Source organism: Erinaceus europaeus, chromosome 11, assembly GCF_950295315.1.
Source record: "Erinaceus europaeus chromosome 11, mEriEur2.1, whole genome shotgun sequence".
NCBI lineage: Eukaryota > Metazoa > Chordata > Mammalia > Eulipotyphla > Erinaceidae > Erinaceus > Erinaceus europaeus.
The window spans coordinates 75444276-75456339 of NC_080172.1; the positions used below are offsets into that span (position 1 = coordinate 75444276).

The window sequence follows — 12064 nt, forward strand, 5'->3', positions numbered from 1 at the left end:
TTTCCTCAGTCTTTTAGCTAATTAAAAAAAAAAAAAAATCATTCATGAGAAAGATAGGAGAGAGAGAGAGAAAGAACCAGACATCACTCTGGTACACGTGCTACTGGGGATTGAACTCAGGACCTTATTCTTGAGAGTTCAGTGCTTATCCACTATGCTACCTCCCAGACCACTTTTAGCTAATTTTTTTCCCATTATCTTTATTTATTTATTGGATAGAGACAACCAGAAATCGAGAGGGAAGGATGGGATAAGAGGAAGAGAGACAGAGAGACACCTGCAACACTGCTTCACCACGTGTGAAGCTTCCCCCTGCAGGTGGAGACCAGGGACTTGAACCCGGGTTATTGCACATTGTAATATGTGTGCTCAACCAGGTGTGCCACAACCCGGCCCCAGCTAAAGTTTTGTGTGAAGATTTTCAGAAATTTGGCAATAGCATAATAATCCTCTCCTCCCCTTCCACTTTCCCTCTCCCATCCCACCTCTCGTCCATTTAAAATTTTTTCCATCAGGGTCCAAATGCTGGCTCACTGCTAGAGAACACATATTGTGGGCTAGGTAGATAATATAATGATTATGCAAAGAGACTTTCATGTCAGAGGCTCCAAAGTTCCAGGTTCAATTCTTCTCACCACTGTAAGTCAGAGCTGAGCTGTGCTCTGGTAAGAAATAAATAAATAAAATAAAATAAACAAGCAAACAAAAAAACATTTTGCCAATCATCAGGATGTGGGTTCAAATCCCAGGGTCCCCTCTGTGGAGAGGGGAGGGGGTGCGAGCTTCACCAATAGTGAAGCAGTGTTACAGTTGTCTTTCCTTCTCGCTGTCTCCTTCCTGTCTATATCTCTGTCTCTCACTTTTTTCTATTGAAAAAAAAAAAAAGATGACTGCTGGGAATAATGGAGTCATGCAAACACTCAGCACCAGTGATAACCTAGCCAGCAAAAGAAAAAAAAAAATCCCTTTTTTTCCACTACTTATTTTATTTATTTTTTACAAAGTCAGAACCTTATACATGCATGATTTTACTTCTCCCAGGTGAACTTTTTCATTCAGATAGAATGAAATGAAAGGAGACAGAAATGAATGAAATGACTGTACTTCTCCCAGGTGAACTTTTTCATTCAGATAGAATGAAATGAATGGAGACAGAAAGAAATGAATGGAGCTGTTCCTAGTGCTGGGACTCAAACCTGGGCTACATGGATGGCAAGTTATATGCCCTATCCAGTGATCTACCTCATCAACCTCACCACCAAAATTTTCATGTGTGAATTTTATGTTAGTAGCATTCTACATTGGTATTAATTCCTAATACTGATGGACCAGAGGCATAGTTTGTTGTGTTAAAAGCACAAGATTTGTATGCCTGATACCTCAAAGGTTCAAGCCCTAGTACCATCATAAGCCAGAACTGAATATTGGTCTGGTTTTAATTTCTCATACAATAGATGAATAAGATGTATAATAACTACAGATAGCTGGAATACACATGATTCATGGAATGTTTTTATCATAATCCCATTTTAGAAATCAAACAGTGAATTTCATAAAATTGAAATGAATATATAATTGTCAGCATAAGGCTTGTTTTGAACATTGTATTTTTTTTAACATTCCCCTTTTTTGTTGCCCTTGTTCTTTTATTGTTGTAGTTATTGTTGTTGTTATTGATGTCGTCATTGCAGGACAGAAAAAAATGGAGAGAGGAGGGAAAGACAATGAGGGGTAGAGAAAGATAGATATCTGCAGACCTGCTTCACTGCCTGTGAAGCAACTTCCCTGCAGTTGGGGAGCCCGGAGCTCGAACCGGGATCCTTACACCAGTCCTTGCACTTTGTGCCACCTGCGCTTAACCCGCTGCGTTACTACCCGACTCCCAAACATTGTATTTTTTATATATTTTTTTATTAGTGATTGAATGATTAGCAAAACTGTAACATAACAGGAGTACAATTCCTCACAGTTCCCACCACTAGAGTTCCATGTGTCATCCCTTTCAATGGAAGCTTCCCTGTTCTTTATCCCTCTCTGGGAGTATAGACCAAAATTCTTTATGGGGTGCAGAAGGTGGAAGGTCTGGCTTCTGTCATCGCTTCTCCACTAGACATGGATGTTGTCAGGTTGATCCATACCCTAAGCCTATTTCTCTCTTTCTGTATTAATTGTTAATTATTTAATATTTATAAAATATATTTTTTTAAAAAGGTACAACTCCAAACTGTTCCCACCACTTGACAGTCCAATGCTTTATCTACTGTGCCACTTTAGACAAACTATTTAACATTCTTGAGCCTCAGCTAGTTCACCTATTAAATGAAGTTACTATAGTCTTTTTTAAACAAAATTTTATTTATTAATGCAAGAGATAAAATTAACTGAAATTAAAAATTTAGCTATGATTTAAGAAATCATAGGGAAAAATAGTATAGTGGTTATGCAAGAAGCTTCACACATAAAGCACCAAAGGTCCTAGGTTAAATCCCAAGCACAACCGTAAGCCAGAGCTTAGCAGGGCTCTGGAAAAAAAAAAGAACAAGAGAGTGTGAGCGAGGGTGTTCGGTTAGCCAATTACACCAGCAAATGTGCAAACATAGGCTGCATAAACTGTTTCCCAACATGATATAATTTAATAAAACTAATGAATAAATTGGAGGGAGCTGGGCAGTAGCAAGTACAAGTGCCAAGTGCAAGGACTAGCATAAGGATCCCAGTTTGAGCCCCTAGCTCCCCACCTTCAGGGGAGTTGGTTCACAAGAGGTGAAGCAGGTCTGCAGGTGTCTCTATCTTTCTCTCCTGTCTTCCCCTCCTCTTTCCATTTTTCTGTCCTATCCAACAACAATGACAGCAATAACAATAATAATAACAAAAATGATAAGCAACAAACAAGTGTAACAAAAGGGAAAAAATAGCTTCTAGGAGCGGCGGGTTCGTAGTTCAGGCACTGAGCCCCAGTGATAACCCTGGTGGCAATAAATAAATAACTTTTTTAAAAAGAATAAATTGGAAATCTGAATAGATGTGTAGACACTAGAGATACTGAATCAGTAGTTTACCCACAAGAAGGCAAGCTAGTCAAAACAGTAGTGACAAAAAGAAATTGCCCAGTGTAAACCATAATGGTTAAAAATTAAAAAAAACAAAAAACTCACAATATCAAACTTAGCATGATTGCAAAGCAATTGGAATTCTCACACTTCACAGAGAGAGAGGGAGAGATAGCAACACTGGAACTTTCCCCAGTGCCATGGCATTCATGTGATATTGAGACTGAATCCTTGGTCATTTGCATGATAAGATATGGGCCCTACCAGGTAAGCTAACTTCTGGCTTAATATTCAGTGTAGAGGATTCCGTTTTAAAAATTTATTATTCCTTTTTAAATTTTAGAGCTGAACGACAAAGGAATGAAGCACTATATAATGCTGAAGAGCTGAGTAAAGCTTTCCAACATTATAAAGAAAAAGTTGCTGAAAAACTGGAAAAAGTAAGAGCCAACTGTGCAAATTCAGTGTATTATATTGCTATCCATATTCCAAAAAAAAAACTAGACATAAATATAACGTGTATGTATTATTTGGTCAGAGAATCTTTTGTGATTTTATCAATAATAAAATTCTTGAAAAAAAGAATTGATAAATACTAGTTAGGGGTGGTCAGTCTTTTTTTTTAACATTTTTAAAATATTTATTCCCATTTGTTTTATTGTTGTAGTTATTATTATTGTTGTCATCATTGTTGGATAGGACAGAGAGAAATGGAGAGAGGAGGGGAAGACGGGGAAAGAAAGACACCTGCAGACCTGCTTCACCACCTGTGAAGTAACTCCCTGCAGGTGGGGGAACGGGGCGCTCCAACCGCGATTCTTATGCCAGTCCTTGCACTTTGTGCCACCTTCACTTAACCCGCTGCGCTACCGCCCTACTCCCCATAGTCTTTTTATAATTGGTAGAAATCTTTGATCCTAAGAAGGAAAGGGTTGAGACAAGAAGTAACAAAATATAGTGAAAGGTGGAGTAAGTGACTAGAGACTGAATCTGTATAAGTAGAGGCAAGAAATTCGCTCTCACCTTCATGAAAATGAAGACAGAATAAACTATGTAACCTTAGCATGTCTCCTTGGGTCTACCACCCTGAAAGGAGTACTCACTCCTGTTTCTAAGAAGGAAATTTTCTAACTTTTTAAAAAAATTTTATTTATAAAATGGAAATATTGGCAAGACCATAGGATAAGAGGGGTACAATCCCACACAGTTCCCACCACCAGAACTCTGTATCCCACCCCCTCCCATCAAAGCTTTCCTATTCTTTATCCCTCTGGGAGTACGCAGCCAGGATCAGTATGGGGTGCAGAAGGTGGAAGGTCTGACTTCTGTCATTGTTTATTCACTGAACATGGACGTTGGCAGGTCGATCCATACTCCCAGCCTGTATCTCTCTCTTCCTAGTAGGGTAGAGATCTGGGGAGGTGGGGCTCCAGGACACATTGGTGGGGTCATCTGCCCAGGGAAGTCAGGCTGGCATCATGGTAGCATCTGGAAACTGGTGACTGAAAAAGAGTTAAGATATAAAGCATAACAAATTATTTAAAAAATTTTATTATAAAAAGGAAACACTGACAAAACCATAGGATAAGAAGGGTACAACTCCACACAATTCCCACCACCAGAACTCCGTATCCCCTCCCCTCCCCCAATAGCATTCCTATTCTTTAACGCTCTGGGAGTATGGACCCAAGGTCATTGTGGGATGCAGAAGGTTGGAGGTCTGGCTTTTGTAATTGCTTCCCCGCTGAACATGGGTATTGGCAGGTCGATCCATATTCCCATCCTCTCTCTCTCTTTCCCTAGTGGGGTGGGGTTCTGGGGAATTGGAGCTCCAGGACACTTTAATGGGGTTGTCTGCCCAGGGAAGTCTGGTTAGCATCATGGTAGCATCTGGAACCTGGTGGCTGAAAAGAGAGTTAACATATAAAGCCAAACAAGTTGTTGACTAATCATGAACCTAAAGGCTGGAGTAGTGCAGATGAAGAGTTGGTGGTGGTGGTGGTGGGGTGTCTCCGTTTTGTAGATAGCTAGTAGGCATATTTTAGTTATATTCCAAAGGGTTTGTGGCTATACTAGTTTTTTGTTTGTTTGTTTTGTTTTGTTTTTCCCTGAGCCTGACATCTGATATGCAGGTGGATCCAAGTTATTGTCTGGGGAGATGATGTCATGGCTGGAAAAAGGACCAGAAAGCTGGGTCAGGGAAAAGAGTAGCTCCCAAATATGGGAAAGGTGTATGGATATTGTTGACTGTAAACCTCATTGATTTGATGTGATCTGGGGCACATATTCAGCTTAGAAGCCTATGTGACCTCTGCATCCCCAGAGATCTGAGCTCACATTCTGTGTTCATGAGTAGGAACATTGCAAGCTGCCCCAATATCAGGACCCATCTTCCTCTGGTGTAGCATAGAGTATGTTGTCCAGTCTGAGAATGAAACATTCTCTACCATGGTTGATCCACATTGAGGAAAAGGTCCTATGGGGCCCCACAAAGGGGTCTGTTTTGCTGTTCCTGATAGAGATGACCTGTAACAATGGAGAGAGGGATTTATTCAAGGTCTAGGCCCATCATGTCTGTTTGGAAATCTCAGGACTCCCTAACTAGGGCCCCAGCTGATGGGGTGGCCTGATAGTGACTAAAGAGTCATTGTTAAAGTATGCCAGTCTCTTGCCTTTATTCAGCTTTTGCTGTCCTTGCTTTGATGAGGTTAGCTTTGGAGTGAGTGAGAGAACTGTAATAGGAAATAAGTGAGGAGGGTATCTAAGTCTAAGTAGACACTATTTCATTATGAACTTCATACTGACTCACTGCAGACTATTGTGTACTTTTGCTTTCAGGTATATATTTTCATGATTACTCATTACTTTGTTCTTTCAAAATATATACCTGAGAGAACAAATTTTGAGTAATCATGAACATAAAGGCAAGAACACTGCAGATGAAGATTTGGGGTCTCTGTTTTGAAAAAAAGCTAGTAGGTCTATTTTAGGTATATTCTAGGGGCCCATGACTTTACTAGTTTTTGCCTTTACCTGACATCTAATGTACAGGTGGACCCAAGATATTATCTGGGGAGATGGTGTCATAGTTGGAAAAAGGACCAGAAAGCTGGATCAGGGAAGAGAATAGCTCTCAAATATAGAAAAAGTATATAAATACTGTTAAGTGTAAACCCCATCGATTTGATCTGGGACCCTCTTTTTTTAATTTATTTTTTTCAATTTTATTGAACAGAGACAGAGATAAATTAAGAGAAGGGGGATATAGGCAGAGAGGAAGAGAGATACCTTTACTACTGGTTTACCACTCCTGAAGTTTCCCCTCTGCAAGTGGGGACCAGATGCTTGAAACCAGGTCCTTGCATATAAGTGTTAGCTGGGTGTGCTATGGACTGATCCATCTTGAACACATTTTATGTTGTAATACATTGTTTTTATTACATTGATTTAATATCTTTTAAAAATATTTTTATTATTGAATAGAGACAGAGAAATTGAGTAGAGAGTGGGAACTAGAGAGGGAGAGAAGCAGAGAGACATCTGCAGACCTGCTTCACCACTTGTGAAGCTGTTCCCCTGCAGATGAGGGCCAGGGGCTTTGCACCTGGGTCCTTGCTCACTGTAATGTGTGCGCTTAACCAGGTACATCATTGCCTGGCTGATTTAATATCTTGAAAGAATACCGCATGTTTATAAAACATACTTGGAGGAAGACCACATGTTGGATATTAAAAGTGTTGAGCTCAGAAGAGTGAAACCAGTGCCAGATGTTGGTGCACCTGGTTAAGCACACCCATTACCATACTGAAAGACCTGGCTTCAAACCCCCGTCCTGCAGAGGGTACACTTAAGGAGCAATGAAGCAAGTCTGCAAGTCTCTCTTTTTGTCTCCATTTCTATTTTCCTCTTCCCTCTCAAGTTCTGTCTTTCTTATCTAATAAAAATGAAAGGAAAAAATAGCTGCCTGGAGAAGTGTGTGTGTGTGTCCCTGGAGAAGTGTGTGTGTATGTGTGTCCCTCCAGGGTTATGTGTGTGTTGGCCTCCAGGGTGTGTGTGTGTGTGTGTGTGTGTGTGTGTGTGTGTGTGTTGGCCTCCAGGGTTATTGCTGGAGCTCAGTGCCTGGCGTGTGTGTGTTTGTGTGTGTGTGTGTGTGTGTGTGTATTGGCCTCCAGGGTTATCGCTTGGTTATATATATATATATATATATATATATATATATATATATATATATATATATAGTTATATATAGTTATATATATAATTAATGAGAGGATAGGAGGAAAGAGAAAGAATCAGTCATCACTCTCATAAATGTGCTGTCAGGGATTGAACGCAGAACCTCATGTTTTAGAGTCCAACACTTTATCTACTGTGTCACCTCTTGGACCACTGTTGGTTTTTTAGTTGTTGTTTCTTTTTCAGATAGAAAGTCAGAGTTAGAGGGAGATAGGGAAAGATATCACAGCATTAAAGCGTCTTCCATTGCAGTGGAGATTGGGCTAGGACCTGTGTCATGTGCATGACTAAACAGATAAAACTGTCCAGGTGAACAGACCCTGTATACATTTTTTTTTCTATTCAAAGGTTCTTTATTTGTAAAGTGCTTTTGTAAAAACAAAGAAAAATAAAAACTTAAAAAAAAAACCAGTTGTAAAGTCTGTTGGCCTTCTCAATCTCTAGACCCTGCATTTTTTAAATATTTATTTATTACCTTTTGTTGTCCTTTTATTGTTGTAGTTGTTGTTGTTATTGTTGTCGTTGTTGGATAGGACAGAGAGAAATGGAGAGAGAAGAGGACGATGGAGAGGGGGAGAGAAAGATAGACACCTGCAGACCTGCTTCACCGCTTGTGAAGCAACTCCCTTGCAGGTGGGGAGCCTGGGGCTTGAACCGGTATCCTTACACCCATCCTTGTGTTTGGCGTCACATGCACTTAACCCACTGCACTACCACCCAACTCCTCAGACCCTGAATTTTTTTATGTGGTGGTAGGGTTCAAACTCAGGGCCCTACACATAAGGCATCCACTTTATACCTTGTGAGCCATCTCCTGGACCTGAGATAATAATTAAAACAAAAGAAGTTAAAAGAGTCTGTTCAAATAAGGACAGAGGGAAAATAGTGTTAAAAATTTTAAAGTGGGTATGGGTAGATTACTTAATGGTTATGCAAGTGTTCTGGTTAAAAAAAAAAAAAAGAGGGGCCAGGAAGTAGCACAGCGGGTTAAGGGTTAAGCACATATGGCACAAAGTGCAAAGACCAGTGTAAGGATCCCAGTTTGAGCTCCCCACCTGCAAGGGGGTCGCTTCACAGGTACTGAAGCAGGTCTTCAGGTGTCTATATCTCTGTATCCCCATCTCTGTCAGTCACTCCTTTATTATTTTTTTCCAAAGAAAATGATTTTACTGAGGAAATGTTGATTTACATGATTCTTGTGGTCACAGGAGTACATTTGCATATCTCTTATGGATTTCTAGAAAGTAGCAGTATTCTTTCCCTGTCTTTTGTTACTGCCCAGAAATTCATTTTGTTTCTTTATTTACAAGACTGGGGATTTAAGTATTCTACTTATTTCTGGAATCACTGTTGTGTAGTTTTAAACACCTAAAACTTATGTCAACATTTGTATTTCCATTTAAATTTGTCTAGGTTCAAGCTGAAGAAGAAATATTAGAGAAAAATCTATCTAACTGTGAAAAAGAAAATGAAAAACTAATGGAAAAGTGTGGTCTATATAAAAATGATCTTGAAGTTCTGAAAGAAAAATTAAGGTAAAGTACCTTATTTTGAAAAAAGTATATGTATGTATGCATGCATGTTTTTTTAAATTTCTTTATTGGGGGATTAATGGTTTATAGTCAACGGTAAAATACAATAGTTTGTACATGCATAACATTTCCACATAACAGTTCAACCCCCACTAGGTCCTCCTCTGCCATCATGTTTCATTTTAAGCTAGAAAAGTGTAAGACTCTGATTTATAGTGGTACTGAAGATTGAGCCTGGGACCTATTTTAGAGCCTGAGACATGAAAGTCTCTTTTTGTTTTAATGATTTTTTAAAATTTTATTTATTGATTCATGAGAAATGATAGGAGAAAGAAAGAACCAGACATCACTCTGGTACATGTGCTGCCGGGAATTGAACTCAGGACCTCATGCTTGAGAGTCCAATGCCTTATCCACTGTGCCACCTCCCAGATCACAACATGAAAGTCTTTTGCATAACCACTTTACTAACTCCCCAGCCTTCAAGAGGGATTATTATGTGGAAAAAAAAATCAAAACATTTTTTAAAGTATGTATTTTAACAGGTTTATTTATTTATTTGAGGGAGAGTGAAAATGAGATAGCATAATGATTATGCAAAATACTTTCATGCCTGAGACTCTGAAGTCCCTAGTTCAATCCCCAACACTACCATAAGCCAAAGCTGAACAGTGCTTTGGTTAAATAATTAAATAAAAAATAATTTTGTATATTTTGATTATGACCACATATTATGGAGAACGGCTTCATGACTGGAATTGCTTTCTGCATACAAAGTTAGGGGGAGTTGTCTTTGTTTTTGTTTTTCTTTCACTTGGGCTTTGTCCCCATGATTCTACTACTGCTGGCAGATTCTTCTCTTTAGGTAGAGGGAGAAAAGGAGAACTACCATAGCACTGCTCCATCACTTGTGAAGCATGCCCCATGCAGGTTCTCCCATGTGGTAACTTGGGGTCAAACCCAGACCCTCACACTTAGTAAAGTGTATATTCTATGAGGTGAGCTATCTTCTCTTTCTACATATTTTTCTATTTTCATTTCTATGCTTTTCTCTTTATAGGCAATTAAAAGAAGAAAATAGCACTGGAAAAGAGAAATTAAGAATCATGGCAGTGAAAAATTCAGAAGTAATGGCACAACTAACTGATTCTAAACAAAATGTTCTGAAGCTAGAAAGTGAGTTAGAGGACAAAGATGAAATACTTAGAGAAAAATTTTCTCTAATGAATGAAAACCGAGAATTAAAGGTCCGTGTTGCAGCTCAGAATGAGCGACTGGCAATGTGTCAACAAGAAATAGAAAGTTCCCGGGTGGAATTAAAGAAGTTGGAAAAAATTATGTCCCAGTTGCCAGTAAGTATCTGTGAAAGGAAAATTTTACTAAACTTCTCTACAAGAGATCGTCATTTACTTTTTTTTGTTTTGTTTTTGTTTTTGTTTTTTGCTACCAAGGTTATTGCTGGGGCTTGGTGCCTGCATGACCACCATAGTCACTATTTCTGTGCACAACAGGATAGCCTTTTTTCAATTTAATTTTTTATTAGTCATTTAATATTGATTTACAAAATTATGAGATAATGGATATAATTTCATGCCATTCCCACCACCAGAGTTCTATGTCCCCATTTCCTCCACTGGAAACTGCAGTAGTTCTCCCAAGGTCACAGAAATGGGTTGATACAATTTTTATAACTATATATATGTGTGTGTGTGTATGTATGTATATATATATGTGCCCATTTTTTCTGTGGTCCAGGGATCTCTTCCTTTCTAAGTCACACCTACCCCAGTTGCTACTTCTGAATGCCCTTCCTTTTTATTCTCTTCTCTCTCTGGATCCTGATGGAAATTGAATTTCTTTGGTTATCTTTCCCTAACATTTCTCCCCATCTGGGGGTATGGGCCAGAATTCTTTTTTTTTCTTTTCTTTCTTTTTTTTTTTTTTTATTGTCTTTATTTGTTGATAGAGATAGCCAGAAATAGAGAGGTTGGGTTGGGGGGAGATAACCCGACAAATCCTTATGGAAAGTTCTGTACCTAAATTCCTTAGGAAGTTCCCAAGAGCCAGGGCTTAATAGAGTGTTTCTGTCCCCAAGCCATGCCATGGTGCTTGTGATGATGACAACTTATAAGTACTGTGTCTTCAGCCCTGTGGTGTCTAATGCCTCCCCCACCCCAATAAACACTGTTCAAGTATTCACCCACCTTCAGAGAATGGTGCTTAGTCCCAGTGGTGCTCTGGTGAAATTGACTGTGGTCATTTGTCATTTTATATGGGTGTTTTAGGAGCGTACAGTTTGCTGATGACTTTCTACTCTACTATGACCTCATTTGTGAAATTTCTCCACTATATTTTTAAACTAAATTTTTACAGATTAATAAAGCCTGTTTTTTTTTAAATTGCAATATCTTTTTTAATTTTTTAATTGAGGGAGCTAATGCTCTACATTAATCAATGACAATCAATGACATATGCATACAATTTCATTATATAATAGACCCCCAGAATTTTCTTCCCATCCACCTTCTCCCTCTTTCCCCACAGTCCTTTGCTTTGGTGCAATACACCATGTTCAGTCCATGTTTCACTTTGTACTCTCCCTCCTTAAAGTCCTTTACTTTGGTGCAATACACCATGTCTAGTTCTTATTTCACTTTGTGCTCCCTCTTCCTGTCCCTATTTTATTAAGTCCCAATAATAAGTGAGATCACTGGATATTCGGCCTTCTCCTTTAGACTCAATATGATGTCCTCAAATCTCATCCAAGAAGGTGCAAAAGAGGCAGCTTCATCATTTTTAACAGCTGAGTAATATTCCATCATATATATCACAATTTTAAAAATATTTGTTTATTCCCTTTTGTTGCTTTTCTTTTTATTGTTGTAGTTATTATTATTGTTGTTATTGGTGACATCGTTGTTGGATAGGACAGAGAGAAATGGAGAGAAGAGGGGAAGACAGAGAGGGGGAGAGAAAGACACCTGCAGATCTGCTTCACCGCCTGTGTAGCGATTCCCCTGCAGGTGGGGAGCTGGGGGCTTGAACTGAGATCCTTACTCTGGTCCTTGCGCTTTGTGCCACATGCGCTTAACCTGCTGCGCTACCGCCCGACTCCCTATCACAATTTTTTTAAATCACTCCTCTGATGTTGGACATCTGGGTTGCTTTCAGGTTCTTGGTGATTTACAAACTGTGCTGCTATGAAATTAGGTATACACAGATCTCTTCTGATACATGTTTCTGTCT

The 12064-nt window shown here is 39.1% G+C and overlaps 1 protein-coding gene across 11 annotated transcripts in view; it reads left to right on the plus strand.

Moving 5' to 3' along the window:
• CCDC18 (coiled-coil domain containing 18) overlaps nt 1–12064 on the plus strand; it is a 112710-nt gene that overhangs the window by 22361 nt on the left and 78285 nt on the right. For 10 of the 11 annotated variants that reach the window (XM_060202087.1, XM_060202088.1, XM_060202086.1 and 7 more), the window contains 3 exons: nt 3394–3490; nt 8700–8821; nt 9879–10170. In XM_060202087.1, coding sequence (XP_060058070.1) covers nt 3394–3490; nt 8700–8821; nt 9879–10170 — 511 coding nt within the window. The remainder of the gene's footprint in view (nt 1–3393; nt 3491–8699; nt 8822–9878; nt 10171–12064) is intronic. The other variant, XM_060202095.1, reaches the window with a different exon arrangement.